The following is a 25,770-nucleotide window of genomic DNA, read 5'->3' on the forward strand; positions in this document are numbered from 1 at the left end:
AAACTCTGCAGAAAAAGTAACGGATAAACATTTATCTCTTTAAAAACACAAATATGGAATACTCTAAGCATTGCAAAGAAGAATGTTACAGATATTGCCTCTGCTATTATATAAAAAATAGCCTGGTCTCTGCATGCCTGTTAATCAAATACTGAAAAACTTCAGCACAAACTGAAAAAAATTTGACACGAAGATCCCTGATATTCCAAGTTTGCACAGTGTCTTTTATAAATATCTTGGGGACCATGGAATCTGCCCTTTCACAGCAAAATACATGACGGAGAATGGAAATTATTCAGATGTATCATTTTTCCATTTTTTCAAATCATGAGAAATCAAATGAGAGACTGAAGGTGAATTTTTTGCAATTAACAAAATGAATAAATCAAGTTCCTTATTTTTGCACTCCATTTGCTTCTGCAAATGTCACTTTTGTAGTAGTAGTTGTTAACAGGCCAAATTCACTATTTATTCTTTTCTCAACATTAGAATCATGGAAAAAACACGTGGAACATGTTTTCAATGCATTTTTTATGTTCTCTTACCTCTTGTTAATACTCAAATAAACTCCGGAAGAGAAAACAGGGTGTAATATTTATGCAGAAAGAAAACAGACCTCAAAATCATCCTCTGTTCCAAAACTATTTCATGAAATGGTTTTTTAAATTACCCTGTTGTTATTATCCTTAAAACATGCGAAACCAATCACACAGCAATTATGTATTATGCTCAAAACAAAGTTCCTACTGCCTGTCAATAGATGGCTATAGCACTGATTGTTGGTCAATTTTGAACTACCAGAATAATCATGACTCAAGCTTAGACATTAAGTAAAGAAACTGCTCAACAACCATGATGAATACATCATGGCATTAGATACTTAGTGTTGAGAGAAGAGCACCATAAAGTTAACCGAGATGCTGCTATAACAGAAACACTGTTACACAATTGGTATCATTGCTTCAAAGACAATCATTTCAATGATGACAACTGTCTATGTGAAGAAAGGCCAAAAACCTCCAGAGAAAATCAATTGGAGGCATTTCTCAATGAAGATCAATGCCATACTCAAGAGTCTGCTTTGTATTTGGAGTTGCCCACCAAGCCATTTCCAAGGGATTGCATGCATTGGGAATTTAGTGTCAAGCAAGGAAATTGTGTTTGCAATGATTCAACAGTAATTCCACAGCATGAAATGCTCAACCTCACATTACAAGCCTAGAAAATTGAACATTAAAACCTAGCTGGAAGCACAGTGCAAAGGCTGAATGCACCCACCAAATTCCCCAGACATTGAATCATCTGATAATTATTTGTTGCATTCAATAATACATGGTCCGGCAAATCAGCAGTTGCACTCATATGAATACATTGAAAAATGGCTTCATTCATGCATAACCTCAAAAGATGAACACCTAAACCATTCCCGTGTTCAAGCTCTGCCACAATGATGGGGAAAAACTGCAGCTAGAAATGGACAACATCCTTCCTTTTGCACCTCACCCATAAGATATTCTAATAGCTACATTTCCATAATAGGGTGGGCAGAGCCTTATTAATTAACCACAATTATAAATTATTAATCATATAAACCATTAAAATACAAAATAAAAACACATCACGAACCAAATCTTTACTTCTATAGTTAGGTGAAACAGTTTATCACCACAATTACCTGCATGAACTCAAATGTATTCTAAAAAAAATCAGCAAAAAACATTCATTATTCCTTATGCACTAACAATAAGACAATATTTCTGTCAACACACTCCAAACTCATTGTACAAAATTGATTCACAAATTAAAACAGAATCCTATTCCAAATATCACGCAATTAGTATACAAAATGTTATCAAAACAAATAAAAAAAGTTTCAAAAGAGTATACCTCAAAATAGATAGTTAGAATTAAGCTACTCTGAGCATTAATTTAGAGCCCTTATTTATGCCAATAACCCCCAAAAAAATTAAGAACGCAATAACCTGGCCAGGCATGCATACCATAAAAAGAATTGTCACAGGTTTTCCCTGTGTATAGAATCGTTAGAATTTACATGGGAATTCCACTGGGTTAGGTTCTCCAACTCCATCTTACAATCAGCTGAAGTTTCGATGAACGAGTTGTCCATCATCAACAGGGCACCTGGGCAACTCGTCAAAATAGAAATGTCGGCCATGATGGAGTAGGAGAATTTGGCCTGGTGTAACTCCTGACTTAGCTTCTGCATGCCATATCCTTTGCAAAGATTTTGAAGACTGTTATGAAGGATAAATATCTCAGTACCTAAAAAAATGTATCCCCTAACACAGGTAACCTTTGAACTTATGCTAAGGTCATATTTAAACTTGCTAACCACAAAATTTGTAGAAAACTTTCAAATTTTATAATGTACTTTAGAAATAAAATAGTTTATCTAAAAGATTACATAATATACTCTTTTTATATGTAAAAATGTAAATAATTTTTAAAGGGCACTAACAGAAATGGTTCTAGCCAAATATGCTGTGATTTAAATAATCAAAGCTGATGCAATTATAAAAATTATATTCCAATATTGGAAAATAGTTAATAAAAACAAACTCAACAAATACTGAAAATATATGTACCACATCAAAATTCCTAATTTGCTCTATAATTTTACATTTTTGATGAAAATATTTTCTGTGTTAATCTTTCCGCACTTAACTTAATTTCTAATACTTTGCCAATATTGCCTTCATTGTAACCACTATCTATTCATACAAGATGACTTGAAAATAAACAATCCATTTCCGAAACTTCGCAAAGATATTTTTAGTTATACATAGCCATAGCCTCATGAGATCATAGTTAAAGGTAAGGAAGAGGCCCCGAGCTAAAGAAAGGTAATATATTTACGTGCAACTGTGACTTTATTTGACAACGCATAGACAAACCAATTTCTGGGTCTCTGACACTTCAATCTTTAGCAGCAATTCGTCAGGGATTTTTTGTTCACTTTTACATGCTCCGATTACCTAATCAAATACTTAAAAAGGTAGCGTGGTATAGCACAGTGGGTAGATTGCCTTTTTGAGTTCATAAATATTGAATTTGAATGCCATACTTTCCTAGTAGTTTAGCACACACTTAATTTTACCAGAAGACAAAATGTCTTCAATCGTCGCATTTGTTACACCAACTGCAACATTAATAGGACCTTGCCAACGATTGACGGATAGGGAAAAACCAAATTTACGGGAAATTGGACTTGTTACACTTTTCCGTAAAACGTTTCGCAAAATATATCATACTTGATTCCTACTTTTGTCTACATAAACCAAAGAGTTTCACCTTTAACTCTGCAATACTTATACTACACCAGTCTTCAAATAAGAAATTACGATAAGTACTCACCCTGAAGCAACTTTTTCTAAGAACTGCGTCTGATTCTAAACAAATCTTTTTGAAAACACTGAATTCCGTAAGTTTCTTCAAACACAGTGGACACATGGTAGTGGGCAGGCCATCTCCCACAGTAATCTGAGATTTTAATAAACAAATTACACATCAATAGAGTTTGGAATCAAAACATGAAATGAAGTAAGCACCATTTTAAATAAAATCGATAACATTTAATGTACCACTTACTTGTAAGCCAACTAAATCATGTAGGGCATCCTTCACAGTTATATTGTACGCTACATTCGAAGTGAATATGCTGTAAAACCGATCATGCTTCTCCCTACAAAGTCTGCAAAGGTCTATTTCTGGATTCCCATCTGAAGATTCCGTGAAAATCCCGATGGTGCGACTCATGTTTTCGATTCAAAATATTATTCACTTTTTAAATCAGGTTTATCGTCAAAGAAATCATCTACTCAGCATTGACAAAGATCACAAATTCCAGCAAGGAAACTACATTGACTAAGATGATGAGTGAAAATATAATACTTTAGAATGCTAAACGAAAGGAACACGAAATCCAACAATTGATGAATCGACGGAAAGATATATCACGACTCAATAGCTTGGATTGAGAAAATTTTCAACAATTTATGACACAATTGTGAATTCTTTGGACAAGCATCCACGACAAGTTTAATCCACAACGATCACTTGTTATTAAATGACTATACAATCAACCTCTGTATAGAACCGATGTTTTCTAGTTGCCATTTTATCCGCCAGTAGCACACCTATAGAGCAGGCCAAACATCCGTGTTTGAAGAGTATTTTCTTTCCATTTCAAAAAATAAAGGACCATTTCATTTAAAATTCATCACATTTTCGATTAATTGTAGTGTAAAAATATTTGGTTAAAGGTTATTCAATCACCTGGCCGGAAACAAAATTTAAGCCCAACCTCGGCGTCCGCCAGGTCAGATTACATCTACAGTCTTTAAATATGAGAAAGAGTTCAAAATTCTTAAATGTAGAGTTAAAAAAGTTTTAAAAAATCATTTTTATTCAAATAATGTAATAAACTAGCATAATATATCACTTATTGTTGGAAATATTTCATTTTTCGATTTTAGGCCTGCTGCATACGCAATTCTCTAGCGGTGCAATACGCAAATGAAATCCGGTATGTAAGCTAATCCTTGCTATCATGGTCAGTTAATAGCAAGGCGTCAATGAGCATGGAGTTCGTGGAAAATATTTGATGTCTTTTCTGTTGAAATGCGATTTATTTTTGAGGTCCTTGTCAATGTGAGCTTTATAAGCCATTCTCCTGGATTATTCTCAAGTTTTTTTGCGTTATCGTAAGTCATGGAAATGAACGTAATGTATTAGAAATTTGTAAATCACTGAGTGCTGTGTGGATGATTTTTGAGGAGTGAACTGGTTTTTCAGATAGATTGAGTTATTGCTGTAAAAATATAAGTATTACCGCTGGGAATTTACCTGAGTCTTCAGAAACGAATTCTGAGGGTACTCCGTGCAGACTTTGCATGAAGAAAAATGATCATTGTTGCAACATATTCTTTTCAATTGCAGGATAACTGGAAAGGATGCCTAAGGCGAATTTGTTGACTTACAAGTAAGTGAGGGTTTACATTTTATTGATCTCCTTAGTTATTGTTTTATTCCGTTGTATATGAGCATGTTTTCCACAGCAAGACTGAAATCTCTTGCGCATATGTTTTCATTCATTTCGTAGGTTCCTGTTGGAGATGACCTGCCTGCCGCCCACTGTGCTTGAAAAAGCTCATCGAATTCAATGATTTCATAAATATTTGTCATAAATCGGACGGAGAACTGAGAAAACTCTCGTGTAGAAATTACCTCAGGGTGAGTGCATCTTATTTTATTTCATTGGAAGCCTCGTGTAACTTTAAAATAATGTGAAATCATTCACGTAACCAGATATTAACTTGTTCGTGTTAACTTACCGTGTAGCCCGGCCTTAATAGTTCAAAGTTCATGTGGGCTACAGTAAAATTTTTGCTAAATTTTTGTATTTGTGGTTTCAACAGATTATAGCAATAACTTGAAAATGTAATTAATCGTGTATTTGATGACTCACTTGCCATGACGGGCAAAGTATTTGATTATACGGTACATTAACACGTACGGGTTAATGTCTAAATGTATGAATGCCAAAATACACCGTGTAACCACCCAACTTGTTCGAATGCATGCACAGAAAATAGAACTTGTTCTAATTTGGTTCATGCATTCGTATATGTACCGTTCTGGTCCACAAAAATAATTCACGAAAATGTACATTAACTCATACCTGTTAATGCATCGTGTAAATAGGCCTTAATGCTTAGTGATTGCATCAATTTATTACATGAAAAATTAACTGAAAAGCACTTCTTATTAGAGATTAAAACTCAATGTATCATTACATTCGTTCGTTAACAATATTGAATGTTATGAAAGGACCTCGCCAATGATCGTCGGAGCAGTGAAAAATGTCCAATTTCCCGCTTAGTGTTTCCGAATCCTGACGAGGTATTAATTAACACGCAGTTGGTACCTCAATTGTGACGGCCGAAGTCGCTTTTTCTTGTGGTATAACTAAGTGATTACAGTCATAAAAAGTCAGAAAATCAGTCATAAAAGTGAATAATTTGAATTTACCAATGACCAACTGAAAACACATATGTATCAATGAACGTGAATTATTTTGTGGAATATATTTTCGATGTATTTCTTTTGCTTCTCACCTCCTCTTTGGTTTTACAACAGAATAGTTCAGCTGAAAAAATATCCAAAGAGGCATTTCAACAAATCGATTTGAATATTTTAAAATAAGTCGAGAAAAGTGAGTTGATACACCTGGCTATTTAGTGTACTTGTTCTTTACTATGTGACAATATTATATACGAATGCATTCTTATATTTGATTCGTAATTGATTGATTTGATAACTTTATTATTTGCTAAAATTATATATGTTAGATGTTTATAAAAAAATTATGTGCTCGCGTATAAAAATTTTCATTTGAATAATTTTTTGTTTAATAATGTTTTGTGTACATAATATTGTTGCTGTCAAAAATAAAAGTGTGGTATACATATAATTAAATCAGTAGAGATGGTTGCCTTACCGTTCTTGATTAAAGGTGTTCAAACTCCATTCATATACCTATTCTAGTTATTATCTAACTATATGACCCCATGAATGTAAACAAAAATGCATTGTGTAACCACAGAACTTGTGTGAATACATGAATAGAAAATAGAACCTGTTCTGATATGGTCAACGCATATGTACACATTCCATTCTGGTCCGTTAAAGTCGTTCATGCATTCAATCAATAACTTGTATATGTTTATGTGTGGTTTAAACAGGTCTTAAAAATATGAGGTGATGATTTTGATTCTCATGATATATTTTTTTGTCTTCTTTATGGAAACACTAATTATTTGTGCATATAAGTTTTTTTGTAATCAGACTCATGGATTAGAGAATGGGATGTGTTTTATTTTATTGATCAATTTTGTTTAATTAATTTTGAGTTCATGGAATATTGTTTTTAAATGTGTTTCACTCAAAGTTTAGGTTATATCTAGAATCATATTTGCGCCCATTTTTGAAGCTAATTTACTGATGGGATGTGGTTTTTTTACATATCAATTTTGTTTATTTAATTTGGAGTAGATGAAAAAATAATTATTGGTGTACAGATTGCAATGAACTACTTGAACGGGAAAGTCTTCTTTTCTAGTATATTTTGCGATATATTGCAGTTTGATTTTAATGACTGTCTTCGTGGGCAGTTATAAGTATTAGTGGCAAATGACTTTGTTGAAGGAACAATTTGTGATAGTTCATGTAGCAATCACTGAGTCCCAGAGATACTTCATGGCTTCCACTTGGTCACATCTCATCTATGGTTTTTAAATATGAAAAATAGTCAAAAATTTCATTAATGTGGAATGAAAAAAGTTCATGTTAAATATCCATGTTTAAAATAATGCAACGCACCTCAATAATATATCACTTTTCGTTGGAAATACTTCATTTTTCGATTGTAAGCCTGATGCATACGTAAACCTCTAGTGGTGTAATGCACTAATGAAGTCTGGTATCTAAACTAAACCTTGCTAGCCTGGTCAGTTATGAGCTAGGGCATCAATGAGCGTGGAGTTTGTGTAAAATATTTGCTGTCTTTTTTGTTGAAATTCGATTTATTTTTGAGGTCATATGTTAATGTGAACTTTTTACGCCCGTTTACTTAGTTATTCTCAAGTTTTTGCGTTGGCGGACGTCATAGAAATGAACGAAATATATTAGAAATTTGTAAAACACTGAGTATTTTTTGGATGATTTGTTTGTGGAGTGAACTGGTTCACAGGTTGAATGAGTTATTGCAGTGAAAAACACCTGTATTACCAAGGAGAATTTCCCGTAGTCTTTACAAAGGAATAGGGTGCTCTCCTTAAATTAAAAAGCTAATTTTTTTCAAGTTGAGATTAAGTTAGTTAAAGTTATTATTGTATGCAAATTATATTTTTGCGTATAAAATATATATATGCAATATAAATAATTCATGATTCTCAGTATTCTTGTTGCTAGAGAGCTTCTAAGTTCCCAACAATTACCAAATTCTTTCATGCTACAAAAACGCCCTTTGACATCAGCGATTAAGCAGACTCGCTCCATGGCAGTAACAAAACAGTTGCGACGATAACAAACATCTACGACGATACTGATTCATAATGTGAAGGGTGTGTGAAAACATATGTGAATCGTTCAAAAGTTTTTACGGTGCTTGTATTGCGCACTGGTTGACTCCGACTTCATAAAGACGCATCCTGGGAACATTCTGATGGTCGATTAATTCATGGCCACTTATATCTTCTCCAGTAATGAAGATTTCTATGAGTTGAGAAGCCGCGAAATTGAAATGTAACATAAATTAAATCAATAATCTCATTCCCTAGTAATCTAAAGCTTGGTTTGTGTCTCATTTAACTACTGTCATTTACTCATTTTTTTTAATGTGTACGTGGTGCAATATTGGAATATGTGATGTTAATGTTTTGGAGAAATACAACGGATCATATTTTACGCCATTTTACTTAGCATCCCTAAGGTCTATAAGAGAGACATACCATGTTTCGGCAGTTTGTTAGGTTCAAGTGTTAATAACTTGAGCCTTTTCACTGTTGGGGCCTAGGAGACACCAGAACATTAAGTGACAACAATAAGCTTATACTGTGGAAATTGCCGTGGATGAGGAGGATGAGAAAGTAATAAGTGCTATTTGTTAAGATGGTGCTGCATCTTCCAGTTTGCATACTCTTTAAACCTGTCAATTATTAAGGATAAATATTTCACATGACTGATGATGGAATTAAGATATATAAAAATTAACTACGTAGATGGATGCGTAGGTTTTACTAAAACTGGAACAAATAGTCTACTGGCACCACTTATACTTATTGTTTACTGGCCTCTGATGTCACGCTCAGCCAACATGGCAATGGGTCGTTTTGAGCGCAAGATTAATGTAAAATTTTCAAAGTGAAATTTTACGAATAATATTCAGCTTAGAGACAAACTGCTTTAACTTAAATTTGTTGCACAAAGGATATTTTTTTATCGCATAATCATTCAGTTTTACTAGAATTCCCCATTCCGAGGGTACCCCTGTGCAGACTTTGTGTGAAGGAAAATGATTATTGTTACAACATTATCTTTTCAATTGCAGCAAGCCAGATAACCGTAGAGGATGACTTATATGATTTTGTCGACTTAAAAGCAAGTGTGGGGTAACATTTTATTGATTTCCTTAGTTATTGTTTTATTCCATTCTATGGGCATGCTTTCCATGACAAGTCTGAAATCTCTTGCATATGTTTTCATTCCTTTCGTAGGTTGCCTTTGGAAGTGGCCAACCTGCCACTATATGCCCACTGTGCTTGAAAAAGCTCATCAAATTCAATGATTTCAGATATATTTGTCATATTTTGGACGCAGAATGTTGTCTGAAAAATTTTGCAAAATTTTGTGTGGAAATTTCTTCAGTGTGATTGATTCTTTTTCCATTGTAAGCCCTGTGAAATCATTCAGACAAGCAGATATTAACTTGTTCGTGTTGATTTACCATGTAGACCGGCCTTAATACTTTCAAGTGCTTATCAACGAGAATGAAAAATTTAGCAAAATGTTTGTATTTGTGGGCTCAACAGGTTATAGCAATGGATTGAAAAAGTAACTAAATCTTGTATTTGATGAATCACTTGCCAGGAAGGGCAAAGTATAATGCTTAGTGACTGCATCAAAGTATTACGTGCAAAATTTAGGGAAAAGCAATTCAATTACATATCAAAACTTAATGGAGCATTAAAGATGGTGATTAATAATATTAAATGTTATGAAAGGACCTTGACATTGATCGACAGAGCAGTGAAAAATGTGCAGCATTCAACGAAATACATGAATTGATTAATTTTTACAAATATAACCCGTAAATTTGATATTTGAATAGAGTGAAACAAATGTCTTGAATTCTGTTTTCTTTAAGTTATCACAGACAGTTTGGTCTGGTTTTAGTTTTAGCTCATTATAACGTTAATAACTCATGCAAGTTTTCCGATCAAGGTTACTCGAGTATGGTGCTCCTGACACCAAATAGAACATTTTAAAAAATGGGTTAGACAATATTTTATTTCAAAGAATTACTAGGATTAATGTATTTTTTAGTATAGCATCATTGAATCTACAATGGGTCATCCCATAAAAGAGTAAACGATTTAATTATGGTTATTATCAGTGCCCAAATGCAATACAATAAAGATGAACAAATGGAATTAGATTTTATAGTGAAGGAATCTAATAGAAGGGAAAAATTTAAGATTGAGTTTAGGTTTAATCATCTGAAAGTACTTATTATGATTTAAATCAATTTTTACTTGCAGTTTTAATTTGAAGGTAGAGTGTCATCCTCACGGCAGACCTGACTCACATTTCCCCAGAAAAACGATGCTGGATTATAGTGTTGACATGTCTGAAACAATGACCACTGTGACCCGGTGTTCCATCTGAGAAATATTTGTTCACTCTTCCAATATGTACCTGATGATACTTGGATTATCCTGAGATTATACGTGGGGGTGGTGTTTCCCCCTATAACCTAATCCTCATTTGTCTCCTACAGAAATTACTTCCTCAGAATATTCAATATGCACTGTGAATAATGTTATCATGGCATAAGCACGGTAGTCCTTTTTCGCCACGTGCTGATTCATATTTCCGTAACTTATCAAAGTTTTGTAGTGTAGGTTCCTAATGAACATAAACACATATTGATATTTTTACACTTTATTTTCCTCATCAGTGATCCTTAGAATTTTTTTTACAGTCCTTGGAAGTATAAATCATATTGCTCACGCACATTCAATTATTGCATGAGCTACAGAACAATTTTGTTTTAATGTCTTTATTCTGCAGTGATACGATGCATCTACCACTTCGTTCTTGTCTTTGCTTTGTAGCACTTTCACATGTTGATAAATCCTTGAAACTAGCTGTCTTTCTTTTCAGCTCATTTGAGATCATTTTGTTTCTGATCTTCTCCTTAAAAATGACTACCAACTCCCTCCAAATGTTTTGCAGGAATTTTGATCTATACATCTATTCTTGCTTCCTAGATTTATGTTATTGTACAGACTGTCCCAATGGTCGTGTGTCATTTTTGACCTCTAATTTTAGTAACTTCCACTCCAGCAAATATTCGTGAAAGTTGGCATACTTGTGGGGAAAGGTCCAAAGTTTTGTTGAGTGCGAGCAAAATTTTAGAATTTTGATCTTTTGACCTTATAATGTGAGCCTAAACAAAAATTTTTAATGTTAAAAAAATCGAGATAGAAAAAAGTCTGAATTTCATTGATCAGGATGTCAATTCTTAGGTTTTCGGACACGAGGAAACCGAAAATAACACTTTTGTTCATGAAAATTCAACTATTGACCCAGTAAGGTTACAGTCAAGGACATAAGGGTGGCAAAAGAATAGCATACCATCAAAGGTGTCTATCCATGGGTTTTAAAGGGTGCACAAGTCATTGGTATTGTCCAAATGCTAGTCTTATCCAGTATTTGACCTCGAAGGCTGACACTGGGGTCTAAGGTCATAGGGGTAAATGTCGGGCCATCGAGACAACCACATGTCGAACCACAGGTTTTAAAGGGTGCTTAAGTCATTTTTGCTGTTCATTTATCAGTATTGTTGATTTTTTGACCTTAGGAGGTCAACAATGGGGGTCAAGGATCTTTGAGGTAAATGTCGGGCCATTGTGGCAACCAACGTGTCAAACGATAGCTTTTTAAGGTTGCTTACGACAGTTTTGCTGTTCATTTATCAGTATTGTTGATTTTTTGACCTCCATAGGTCATAATGGGGGTCAAAGGTCATAAAGGCATGATTTGATATATCAAGGAAACTAATGTCTCCAACCAAAGGGTGACCAAGTGAGTTGCGTGGTACACATAGTACCCATTCTGTTAAGTTGTTAACCTCCTGACGTCATAAGGTGGTCAACATTCACGGATGTTTGCACAAAAATATCCAGGAAATTAACCCGCTAGCCAGAAGGTTTTCAAGGATGCCCAAGGCAATGGAGTGGTAAACACCATGCACAATTAAAGATTTAAAATGTGTTCTAAAGGGTGGTGTCATTCCCATTTCAATGTTACTAAATTAGTGATTAAGAAGGGGATGGTGGGTTGATTTGAGCCAATTTCAAACTTAACTGTGCATTAAATTGTAAGTACAAATTTGGTTTATATTAATGAGAAAGTCAGTCATATTTATAAATAATAATATAAATAAATATAGAGTACCCATTATTCAATTTGCCCTCCCTCCCATGCAAGGCATAATTGAATTCACTTGACAATCGATCTAGTAAAAATGTCCTCAAGCATTATCGGGGTAATTTTACTAAATAATAATAAACATTTTACACATGTTCATGGTGTTCATTTTACATTCAATGTCTTCATACGTGTTTTCACATTGAGCATTTTGCCACCGATGTGCTTGTGGCATTGGAAATAATGCAGAGGTCACTAACATTTTTTTCCCGGTTGCCTGTTTAACTTAAGAGTAGCTAATTATGCCAATCATGATGAGAGACAGAGGTCCTCCTAATTTTCAACCGAGTACATTGTTGGTGTGTATTTTTTATGAGGCGCGGAAGGAGGAGTTGTTTGGCTGATCTTCACCCTGCCTATCGTGGCCACACTTGCCTTTTCACAGTCAATCGCTAGTGTTCCACATGTGATTGATTTTGATTCTCCATGGATAGACCCGAGATTTACGGGCACATAATGGTGGGAGACAGCCATTTTGTGTGGTTGGTGTCACTTCTGGGGTGCCACCTTGAGAGAGGCAGGAGAATTTTTTCTCTTTTTAACGAATCCTTAATGCAACTTGTTTTCTATACTAAAGGCTTCATTTGCTCATAGGTTGTCCTGCTGCCATTGGACTTTGCGTATCGGGCCAGAGCACGACAAAATTGCAGAGAGTTTTGCTGGATGTTGGATGCTTTTATTCTCCAATGATATTATCAAAAATAGGATCCAATGACTTGGGGAGGGACGTAAGATTTTACCAGATGATGAGTAATTTCCATTGGATACTTCTCAGGACTCATTGCTTGACATTGAGGGTGGTTCTATTAAGCACGATCCCCGCTCCAGCCCAATGGGGAAACATAATACATGGGCATCATTTAGTAACCATCAACTGATGGACACTAAAAAGGGAGAGTAAGGCAATGTTTTCCACTCACTTGATTCATAATTATGTAAATTATTCATTTGTGTTACAGTTGTCATTGCGGTCATGTATTAACATGATATTCATTCTGGTGATTTCATTTCCCTTTCTGGTGATTTCCTATTCTGGTGATTTCAAATCCCTTTGGTGGATTTCAGGTGATTGACTTCATCACACCTTTTCTTTGGGATTGTAGGGTGAGGGAGGAGTATATTGAATTGTAAGCTCACAAATGTCATACTAATATATTTATATATATGCTATACCTTCACCTATTGGGCATATGTTCTTACATACATAACCTCCGTAATTTATAGCTGGATGGGATACAGAGACTGCAGGGGGCCAGACAGTATCCACTTTAACCAGGAAGGTATGGGCTTTCTCATAAATATTTTACGGAGGAGTGAAAACACATGGTTTTTAACAGTTTCATAGTAAGCATGTAAAAGGGGGTTTCTTTTCCGTTGGTGTAATTCTCTGGATAAGAACAGGAAGCATTTGCCTGGTAACCTTGATAGGTAATGTGGAATAACCAGGGAATAGGTGGTAACATATACTGTTGGTAGTCGAGGGAAGTGAATCTACATTTTTTTAAACTATATATGTTATTACACAGGGTTTTGCAACATGAAGTACCATAAACACATGCAAAGGCAGTGTTCACAATATTTTCAAAACTTCTTTACCATTGAATAACTGCTGATTTCCTTCGAAGCTAGAGGAAATATTTTGGCTTCAATGTGTTCGTTGTATTTGGAATCATAAACATTTAGAATGACTTCATTTTGATACATGGATTCAGGAATACAATATATTCATTTATTCAGCCATGAAAGTGTGCTTCAAAAAATTATGTCACTAATGGACCTGTACACCATAACTATTATTTTCATACCAATTGTGAAAGCTTACATTTTAATGATTTTATTGTCCTTCCGTAACACATCGTTAATTATGCATTACTTTTCCTTATGTGGTCATTGCCAATTGTCAGTTATTGTGGTTATGAGCAATCGATTAAGCATTTACATTTCCTTATGTGGTTATTTGAACTCAGTATGTGATGGATATTACTGTACATTACAATTCTTAAAAAACATTTTCCATATCCACGGTGTTTCGTTTTTGGTCAATGTCACCATATGTAGCTGTTTCCTTATCAAACACAGTGAAAATATTTAGGCTTTAATTAGTAAGTGGCGTTGAAAATATTGTAGAAGTCACGATTATAATTTAACTTGCACTCTAGCAGTTTAATTAAACCCATTGTAGCATATGAAGCTGCTCTCAATTTCAATAGCCGGTGCATGAGAGGAAGAAGTATTTAATTCTTGAATAAATTTGTTGTAATACTGTTCTTTTGCGGTTTGTGTTGATTAGCTGAGCTTCCTTTCAGGTATTGTTGTTGCACTTTCATTCTCCATATCAAAGACTTATGTACCTGTAACTGTTTGTCCTACAATCTTCTTGAGAGGCTATTTTCAATTCCCTACTGCAGATTTCACTATATTTTATTGTTTGCTGATAATCAATTGTCGACTGCCGAGTTTGACGTCCATATTGACAACTCACCATGTCATATCCACAGCCGGGCCCATCCGTTACGAGTTAATTCTTCTGTTAACTGAAAAGCTTGATTGTTTTTGCATTTAAAGTCATGTGTGTGCACAAAACGCGAGTGTTACATGATCATGTGTTTATTGGTATAGGTGCTATAGTGGGAACGGATATTTAACAAACTGACCATCGTTACAAAATAACTTATTTTAGTTAAATAGCGGCAATTCATATGCCTTCATGAGAGGCACCTTGCATGATATATTAATGCATGAGCTCCAAAAAGGAAGTTCTTTCGAGTATGCTATTGTACAATTTATTCACATCATATCAACTTACCCTGATCCCTTGTATGAGTTATTTGATATCAATTTGGCATTAGTTGAAATTCGTGGCAGTTCTGCATGGCTAGTGGTGAATGTTTTGTTCAGGACTATGAATCACTAGTACTTAATGCATGTAATAAAAAAATTAAAAACCATAACAGCGAGAAACATTTTTTTATTTTAGCATAGCAAATATATCATGACATGCTGCCAGTGAGTGCTGTAATAAGAAGCATATTGCATCATGTATCAATGCATGGGCTCTTGAAGGAGGTTTGTTGGAGTACACTAGTATAGCCTATCTACCCAGTCCATCAACTTTTTACACGGCAATGTGGAGCTCTGTTGTCACATGGAGGGGTGGAAGATTCTCCTTCAATCATTGATTTCCGGTTTCTATGTTATGATGATTGTTAATGGGAAAAGTATTTTTCAGAGGAATGGGGCCTTTTTAGAAGGGGTCTTGAGTTATGGTGACATTAGGGCATCCATGGTTGGGGATCCTGCCAGTTGGTGAAACTGAAGGGATCTGCAGGCATGTACCCAGTTCAATTGGATTTTTAAATATAATGCATTCATGTTCAAAAGCCTCAAGTGGTAAATCCACCTCCTTATTTTCAATGTTAATATGTTTACGTGTTGTGTGTAAGCTACTAAAAATTTTTATCAAAAGTAAAAATTTTTTTTGAATCTTATGCATTTGTTTGTTCATGACTGGTTGATAATTCATAGTATTGTTTCTCACTTAAGTGGGGATAGTCTCTTTTTATATTTCTGTTTTAACTCATCTATAATGTATGCATGGTAGTACAGTACTACATAAAAATTGAATCTCTGTGAATGTCGGCACATTTCATTCTCCATCCTGCAGCTACCGTAATTCCACCAACTATCTTGTAGATGCAATGATTCTCTCAGCAATGGTTTCTTATTCTAAGAGGGTCTTTTTTTGCAAGTCACCATTTTTATCTGTTAATTTGATGCATATCCTTCAGCACTACACGGTGCTCTAGAGATTAACTTTGGTTTATAGCTTTTTGGCAGCTGCATTGGTGTACCAGGACTTTAGTCATATGTAGTTAGTTCTCGTTTGCTGAAATGCTTCGCAGATGTACTCGTGTTAGTACATATATGGTATATACTGAAGTGGTGTTGTTTCATTGGAATTTGACCTATGTAACCTCTGGTATAATCTCTACCCTCAGTAGGCCTGAACAGTCTCTTGTTCATCCTCTTCCCTTCCTACTGCTCCCATTAATAAGAGGCTGCAAAATGCTGTAACATCTCTAGGCAATGGCTAGAAGTGGTTAGTGGTGATGTACTCTCATCAGCGCCAACTGTGGAATTACCTCTAGGGTCTTAACTTCTTAGAACTGTGGTATACCCACATTATAAGAATATTAAATTTCCTAAAATGCCTAATATGTATTATTACCTTAATCATTATTTCCAATACATATAATTTTATGAGGCAGTTTTTAAGTTTATCCAGATTGTTTGTCCAATTATTGTCATTTAGGTATTCTTTACTTGACTGTTCCAGATGGGTTTCTTAGGATATGTAAAGGGCAGAGCAGAGGCGAACTTGGACAACAGGAAATCTCTTCCCTCTGTCTATCCGAACAACATATGGATACTCTGAAGAGAGCCATGCCTTCCAGAGGCTCAACTCAAGGCTTTGAAGTGATGTATGGATGTTAACCCAGAAGTACTAAAGCATGAGGCATTCTTCTTAATCCAGGCACAGCAGAGGCTGGATTTAATGGCAAGAATGCATACCTGATCTGCCTGCATACAACTAAGCGCCAAGAGGTGTGAAACCCATGGTGTCCACCTATGTATTTCACTGTTAAAGTATCTTATTTCACCTCAGGAATAGAAAAGCAACGAATGAAATAGCTGTTGAAGGAAATAAAGTGGCCTGAATTTGAACTTTTTTACCCAAATCACTAAAAAAATGTGAAACAACCATTGGTAAATGTTGCTGACAAAATTTCGATTGATTGTGATAAATAAATATAAATCTCTCCTTTGTTTCTGCTCATGCAAAAGAATCTTAATTACCTTAAATTGCTTGTACCTGTGTTGCAATACTTATATGTATGTCAACTACTTAATATTACTGGATAACTTCTACCAAAGTAACTCTCAGTAAGTATTACCCCAGAAATTTCAAGGTATACAGTTAACAATTTTATTAATTTGTAAAATCACATTTAAATTGAGTTGTTGATGTCATCATTTCATGGTCTTCGATTGTGAAAGTGTATAATCTCTATACTTGCACCACAGTGTGCCAACAAATCAGTTTCCTTAAAACGTTAATTTTTGTACAATCTGCATATATTGGAATACTTTTGCATATAAATTGCAGTCACACTTCTTCTCCTAACTTTGGAAGAGAATATGCACATTTCATGTGCAACATTGCTTTCAGTTGTAATATAAATTTTGATTGTGAATTGGAAACTTGATTTTATTCTTTTTTTTTCGGAGTTTCACAATCAGACCTAGGCTGCTTGTACATTATTCGTGATAAAAACATTAGAATTACTCTTAAGTGTAATAAGCATTTTATAGTAGCTGTTTAGGAAAGCATTCCCTGCGGAGAGGGGATTCGAGAATACCTCCGCAGTATCCCTGCTTGTCGTAAGAGGCGACTAAAAGGGTCGGAATCACAATAACTATGAGAGTTATGGTTCCTTAGTAATAAAAATTGGAAATAATAATTTATTTTATCCTGGAGGCATTAAAAGAATGTCATTTACAGGTCAGATTAAAACTAAAAGAAGTTATCCTCCATACTGTAAAAAACTTTGACAACAGGAATCACCTTAGCTGGCATTTAAATTCGGACATTGTTGGAGTGGTTTTAGATGCACTGGAAGGGCTTTGCACAATTTAATACACAACTCTGGGACACTCCTAGAAGAGACTTCACCATTTTGTTGGAGATATAGATCAGTTACCTGTCTAGTATTATGTTCATGCTAGCACATGCTTTTCACAAACAAAGATTAATTTTCCCTTGTAAATACCCATGTGCATAAAAGGTAAATACATGGTACAGTAAGCAATTCTAACTTTTTAAAAAGAGGTCGGCTATGGCTCCTGAACTTATCATTATGCATAGATCTTGATGTCAGCTTTTGAATTTTAAAAGTAAAAAAAATTTGAAACGGATCATAGACAAGAAAACAGGAAATAAAAAAAAACAGTCAACTATTCAACTCACTGCTTACACATGCAGTGTAGAACTGAATTACAATATGAAGAGATAGATAGTATATACATGAGTAAGCCAGGCCCTCGCATGTCCTAAGTACCCCACATTTTTTGTGCTGGCTCATGAGGAAGGAAATAAAACAAAAATTCCATTTTTAGCCCTAAGTGTTGCATTTTGTCATGGCATGAATGTACAATCTATTAGTCAAAATTATTTGCTTAAGTTAAGTGTTCCTGTATGTCTTTCCCATGAATTTATTGCCTTACGCATCAATATCGCCATCCTGATATCCAACCACAAAAGTTCAGAAATGTCTGCAATTTCAATCCATTGTTATTCAATTACAGAAGTCTTTCAGCAAGCTAAATGAAAACAGATTGCTCTTAATACCTTCTAGATGCCTGATAGCAGTAGTTTGGTCTGCTTTATGAGCTGAAGGTGTTTGCAATTGCAAAACCTTAACATCTTGGTATCACATGGGAAAACTCAACGTGATAGCATTTTTTACATTATGAAATTAAACATCATTACTCGCGAGGAAATAAAACTAAGAAACTGATGAATCTTTACCATTACAGTTGTTTTTTATTTTTGTTGCTATCGCCTAGATCTGAGAAAAACCACTTTCTCTTTACCATACCTCACTGCCTTTGTTGCAGTGCAGTTAATTCGCAATGCAACATTTTTAAAGCCTTATCAATGCCATCACCGATTCAGAATTCATTGCTGGCAGTTCTAAGATATTACAGTGATGAAGGTGAATATTCTTGGTTCAAGTGGAGTGCTGATGGTGGTTCACCTTTGCGGAGGAGATATGCATTACTAAGACGTAGCATTGCGTGGCACAAGTGGGTTAAATGATTGGATCCAGTGCTTTGAATATGGATCTTCTATGCTGTCTGGTGGATGCTGTAGCAATGGTTGAATCACTATTACGACTTGGTTGCACAGCAACAGAATATACCCTGTAATTGTTGAATTTTTTAATTAAAGGGCTATTGGGTTTACACTGCTTCTCAGACCCTCCTATTGGGGCATCAGTTTTTTACACTGTTCTAGCTTGTGACAAAAAAATTGGGTGTTCAGTGTGCCACTCTGTGAAAACATTTTGACATTGGATTGCGAATAAGTAAACATGATGAAAGCACAATAGACTTCCTTCTGATTGTTGCAAGTTCTTGGTCATTCTCATTAGGAAAGCATTCCCTGGGAATGGGGGACTAGAAAGTCAAACAGTATCCCTGCTTGTCGCAGAAGGCGACTTAAAGGGTGACGGTGCAACAAAGGGATGGCCAGCTCGATGTCTTTCTCTGAGGCATCCTTTTACAGTTGGTTCCTATGTGCAGCCTCTGCAATGATTTTACTGTAATGTTAGCAATCACCCTAATTTTTTTGTCTGTTACTTACACTTAGCACTGGTGGTTATGCTAAATAAACTTTAAAAATTTTCATAAAGACAGGCAAGAGGCTGTTTAAAATTATATAAATATATGATAACAAGAATGTTGATACATAGACTTACTCAGCAACAAAATAAAAAATGCAGGGAAGTAGGCAGTATTACAGACAGACTGCATGGAGCATATTGTTTTTCATATAGCGCATTGGTGCCTCCATGGTTACAATATTGAGATTTGGAACACGGTTTACAGGCAAAATTCTTAACTGAGGCCTTAAGATAGGAATGCCTTGTAATTCATAACTACCAAATGTGGAAAAATAAGTCCCGAAAATGAAAATAACATTTAAGATGCTTTTTGGCCTGCTCGAGAGTGAGATTTACGCTCATTATGTACCAACAGGAGGGTTCCGTAAAAAATGTTACCTTACCACCACTCAGGTAGTTTCACTGATACACGCTATCCCCACACATCAGACGATATAATAAACCGTATTAACATTCTTTTTGTTACATCTGCAACATGGTTTCCCCCAACAGGACTCAAATAAGTTACCTGTAAAGTAAATAAACTACATGGTAAAGAGTAATTTGTTATGTCTTAACCTTTTCCCTACCGTGCACGTATATATACCTACGTGTGGACGTTTCCTGACCCGGGAGACCACGGACGTATATATACGTGTGAGAGTTTCCCGGTCAAGAAAACGAAACCCGTATATATTCGTTTTCTAGCTCTCCCCCTTTCAGGACGGTCGTGGGTTTGGGTCGCCTTTGTCTCGGGACCCAGCGCTTTGGGGTTTACGATTAACCCTCCGAATCCGGGAGCAGGTACCCGGACCCTTCGTCTTTTATATCCCCTCTCAGCGGTAAGGGACAGCGGTCATACATTATTTTTTATAGAGTCAATTTTCGAAATAAATATTTGTTCATTTCTCAAGAAATATAAACCTAGAATTGAATTGTTTGTCTTTTGAGCAGCGTTTACAATTTTTAAACGAAATTCTACGATAAATATTAACTTATATCTCGATTTCAGTGTAATTATCATATACTGATGATTTACTGATAATTCTTACCCGAAATTTTTTCAATATTTTTTGCGTAATTTGCTGAATTTTATTCAAATGATCTTGTGAAATACTTCCTGTAAAGTCAATTTCCATTTTCTTGTTCCACCATTTGCCACCACAAAATAATATTTCCCGTCCTTCTTTCATATCCGGGCTTTGGACCGGCATTGGCGAAGTTAAAAATATTTTTTTTGTGTTTTATATGTTTTTTAACTTTTTTTTCATTAATTTATATTTTGCTTTGGGGGTCATATTTTGATTGTGAATGAACCTATCAATTGCCAACTAATAGTTTTTGTTCGTGTGAAATACCCTAAAGCAAGGTGCAACACAATGTCCTACATCACATGTTTCACACATGTATCTGGATTCGTGTCTTTTCCATTCTTGCTGCAAACAACACACCTCCTAATGGGATTTTTTTTGTCGAAGTCGGGGAAATAACTACTGACGGGAAATGTCTCTCTAGAAGTCTTCGCGGATAATTATCACTTGAACTCCTTCCCAATGGTTTGTCAGTTTTGGCGTGGTATTTCTCTAGTAATTGTCGAATCAGGGTAATTTGAAGTTTTTCAAGTGGTATGTCCTTTTTTGTCACTAGCTTGTACAATGAATGCACATTCAGCACCGAAACATCCAGTATATGAAAAAAAAAATGTATACCACTTCACCGATTTTCGGATGGACTCAATTGAACTGAGCATCATGTCCACTCTGTCGACAGCACCCAAAGAAGCGTTGTAGTCAATGACACATCTCGGTTTTTTTATTGACACTCCTGTTATCCTGTCTTTCTTTCCACTCTCAACTAACTCGGCAGTGTGGAATGAGGAGAGCATCCACACCTCTCTCTTGTCGCACCATTTCATCCCGAGTAATTTTTCCGTAGATTTGAACTGCATCATGCCTTTCTTCAACTTTTCTTCCAGCTTCGGCATCTCTTTTCTGTTTTTTCGCACGGTACCACATACATTTGTGGCGTTGTCATGGAGCCAGGAAAATAACAGTGGGCTGGAATACCAATTATCAACAAACAATTCATGACCTTTTCCTAAATATGGCTCCATTAGGGTGCGAACAATATCCCCTGATTTACCCAAATCATCATTTTTCGGCAAAGTGTCTGTGCTTGCTCTTGTGTAGGGGAAGGTGTTGTACCTTGGAACAGATTTTGGTTTTTTAATCATTTTGATACTTTAAAGGAGAGGTCGGAGGTTCTGCCTGTTTCCATTCTTTGGTACCACTATTGTATATGTTTTCTAAATGCCATTCAGATAAATAATAAACAGATCCTTAATGCAATCATTTAATTTTGATATCAATGACATGTGTTCCAAGGTACCGTGACTTCTTGTACCTTGGAACATCTCATGTTGTACCTTGGAACATGGCTTGTATAAATCTGGCAAACGTATTAGCAGTCCATCTAATCTTTTAATATGAAAACATCTATACTCATACAAATACTAAGTGAACATTTAGCAAACGTTATGTCCTAATTCATTGAGTTTAATTCTGGTACATGAAAAAATCCTCTTTTTGAAATTTGCCTTGGAGAGTTAATACCACCTAAAATATCTTCCCATGGATATATTAAAATGTCTTCTTTCTCTGGCCATTTCCATGACTTTTTTGATTTTGTCATTGAGCTAATGGTTGCCCCATCATCATTAACATTGATTATTTTCCCAGGGTACAATTCGTTATCATATGTAACTGCTACAAACTGCCCCACTGCACGAACAACACTTTTTAGAGGAAGAACATATTTCATGCTTTTTTCTCCCATACCCACTGCAATGGCATTTTCTTCGATTTTGTCTTCAGCATCTTGTTCAAGTATTTCTTGCACACTCACTTCTTTATATGAAGAATCTTGACAAATCACCTGTTTGCACTCGTCCCCACTATCGTCTATTATCAACTTACGTTTAACGGGCTTTTTCTTCTTACTGATACCACTTGTTTTCTGTGCTGCAATTTCCTCCTTGTTGGGTGTGTCTGTTAGAATTCTAGATTTTCCTTTTGCTCTTCCTTTAGAAGTCCCCTTCCTAGGCAGCGCCTTTGGAAACGGTCTGATCATCACTGGTGAGATTGTAGGCTCTTCACTTGTTGAAGGTTTACTCACCAATTGCAGTGGCTCATGCCTTTCTCCTGGATTCAGTGCTGGATCGGGACGGTCTGAGACATACGAGGAAAGAAACTCATCTTCCTGAAAAATGTCCTCATTCAGTGGCGAGATGCCAGTAGCACTAAAACCACTCAGAATGTTGCTGGTAGTAAAAGCAAGAGGAAATGCTCTGCCCACCAATTGAGCAACATCATACACTGACACAGATTTCCCTGGGTTGGAGGACATCCAGTTATTCATTGCCCTATTATAATGCATCTTGAAAGAACCAAAAACTGTCCGATCTAGAGGCTGAAGTTTATGTGAAGTGTGTGGAGGAAATGTGATCATAATTATTCCTGAAGCTCGGGCCTTCTCAATAACTGGGATATTCACATGGCTATCATGGTTGTCAAGGAACATGAGAATTGGTTCCTCTTTTGAAGGCTTTGCATGTTGTATGAAATGATCTAAAAATTTCAAGAATAGACTCTCATTGGACCACCCGGATGGGTTAGCACCTCCTATGCTACCTACTGGAGCTCCAGTTAACATGAAATCCTTGAAATTTACTCTCGGAAACACAAACATAGGAGGAATGTGATTCCCAACAGCGTTAATTGCAGCAATCATGGTCACATTCTGTCCCCTTTCTCCAGAAGTCATACTTCCCAACTGTTTTATGCCTTTTGGAGCCACAATTTTCGGTGGTACGTGGACCGTTGATAGCCCTGTCTCATCCACATTGTAAATTTGATGTGCAGGAAATGGACCATGCTTTTCCAGAACAGTTTTAACATTTTTAAAGAATGCTTGTACATTGAATTTATTAAAGCTTGTTGATCGAGCAAGAGACGTTGCTTCAGGCTTCCGAAGTGCAACCGAAGCTTCATGTTTCTTCATAAAATTTCTCATCCATTCACCTCCGGCAGTTTGGTTTTCATCCCACTGTTGAGGATATTTAACTTTGTTTGCTTTAGCATACTGGTATGCAAGCTCCCGTATCTCCCATTTCGTTAACCCATAATGCAGAAGAGCTGCCTGCTTTATGTAGTCAAGCAGTTCCTCCTCCATTGTAATATTAAAAACTTGTTTTACTGCATTTGTTGCTTCATATTTATACACATCTGAACCTGACTGTTTATGAATTTCAATATGTCTGTGTAGTGTTCCCAATTTTACTGTAAAATCTGCACATGCTTGCCGCAATGACATTTCACCATTTATGACTGCCATAACTGCACATTCAATATTTTCTTTTACAACTGCTGATCGTTTCTTACCTTCTTTACTTCTAGGCATATTCTGGCCTAACCTAAAACAAAATAGATACTGGTATGTAGCTTCATCATAATTGTCTTTAGTAAGTAATTTACAAAAATGATTCATGTTAGTGTACCTTGGAACATGTTCCAAGGTACACTAACAATAGTGTTCAGAGGTACACCAACTACAACATTCATTTCCAAACACCGACTTCTTCATATAAATTACAACAATTAACATTAAAATAAGTAGTAATAGACACAGTTATACTTACAGTTTAAGAACAACTAGATGAAAATTCACTAACAATCGTGATGAAGATTCAGTCAATCGAAAATACTATCTCTGAATAATTACTTTTTCGCCACATAAAATTCAACTGGAGTTTACATCAAAACTTGTAAACATCAGGCAGCCATTTCAAAACAATTGAGCATCTACTAGAGGTAGCTTCACATAGTTCAAACCATTCCCACTAGATGCCATGGTAAGTACTAAATATCTTCAATGTTCCAAGTTACAAGTGTTCCAAGGTACAACACCTTCCCCTACACTAAGAAATCAAGGACAAAGCCCGTTTTACAGTCACAAAGGACGAAAGACTTTATGCCGAACCGGCTTCTTTTGGAAGGAATATATTGTTTAAAAGATAGCCTTCCCTTGAATAACAACAAATTTCGTCTATGCATAAATTATCGAATGGGGAAAACACTTCCTTGAATGTTTTTCCAAGGCGATCCACGACCGGGCGAATTTTGAATAGTCTGTCACCTTGACTTGATTGCCTGTTGTCTGAAAAATGCAACATTTGCAAGATCATCAGATATCTATTTCTAGACATTAATTTGCCAAATATTGGCGAACCAAGAAGAGAGTCTTTTGACCAGTACTCATGTATTGCCAGTTTTTTATTGCGCGGCATAAGCAAGGTAATCGCCAAAAAACAATACATTTCTGCCACTTCGATGTCTTTCCAGCTGGTCAGGTACTCAGAACGATCAGAGGAATTGTCAAGTGTATACCTCCAAAAGTTGTTGGTTTCCAGACAAATTAACTGCACTAAATTTTCGGAAAAGAAAATTTCAAAAAATTCTAAAATTGTCGAGTTTTCAGATACATCTGCCTTACAGCCAGAAGAGGAAGAATCAAAATTATATATCTTCGGCGATAAATCTTTGGCTCGCCAACTGTGCCTTCATCACTTATCTTCCTTTTCTTGGGAGTATTTTCCTCCGCATCGGACGAGGAATCATCAGACGTAGCCGCGGAGAAGTGCAGCTCCCGCGATATCCTGGATGTCGAGGGCAGCGATATAGATGTCAATTCACCGGCAACCTCCGTTCCCAGATCATCGTCCTCGGAATCGAAGCACAGGTCTCCATCCTCACTACCACTGCGGGTCAAAATCTCCAATATCTATTCATCCGTTTTCAATCTCTTCGCCATGATTCCAGCCGCAGCAAACAGAGATTAAAAAACACTGGCGGTACACTGCCAATTTCTCACGACGAATACAGTAAAGTTATTACTCGCAGAATGAGAACCACAAACGTCTGAACCCAAGAATGACTGAGACAGAAGTGAAGGGAAACTTTATAATCAAAAAGAA

The 25,770-nt window shown here is 35.8% G+C and overlaps 1 protein-coding gene and 1 long non-coding RNA gene across 3 annotated transcripts; one reads left to right on the forward strand and one right to left on the reverse strand.

Annotated features, from left to right (window-relative positions):
- Positions 1–4,536: 4,536 nt before the first annotated feature.
- Positions 4,537–17,138, forward strand: LOC124173123. Of its 2 annotated transcripts, none has more exons than XR_006868392.1 (4): positions 4,537–4,724; positions 4,960–5,002; positions 5,123–5,253; positions 16,631–17,138. It is a non-coding gene; the product is annotated as an uncharacterized LOC124173123 (long non-coding RNA). The 2 variants fall into 2 exon arrangements; XR_006868393.1 differs by lacking the exon at positions 16,631–17,138 and adding an exon at positions 12,889–15,215.
- A 5,142-nt stretch (positions 17,139–22,280) lies between these two features.
- Positions 22,281–24,590, reverse strand: LOC124173256. The gene is made up of 2 exons (XM_046552775.1): positions 24,436–24,590; positions 22,281–24,210 (listed from the first exon to the last, which is right to left on the reverse strand). Exon 2 carries the CDS (start codon positions 24,195–24,197, stop codon positions 22,281–22,283), a length of 1,917 nt encoding a protein of 638 aa, XP_046408731.1. The 5' UTR covers positions 24,198–24,210; positions 24,436–24,590.
- Positions 24,591–25,770: the final 1,180 nt, after the last annotated feature.

The sequence above is a fragment of the Ischnura elegans genome, assembly GCF_921293095.1.
Source record: "Ischnura elegans chromosome 13 unlocalized genomic scaffold, ioIscEleg1.1 SUPER_13_unloc_4, whole genome shotgun sequence".
Lineage (NCBI taxonomy): Eukaryota > Metazoa > Arthropoda > Insecta > Odonata > Coenagrionidae > Ischnura > Ischnura elegans.

What these genes read in the sequence shown, in the direction of transcription:
- LOC124173256 (XM_046552775.1), bottom strand. Translation starts at nt 24,197, where the DNA reads ATGCCTAGAAGTAAAGAAGGTAAGAAACGATCAGCAGTTGTAAAAGAA.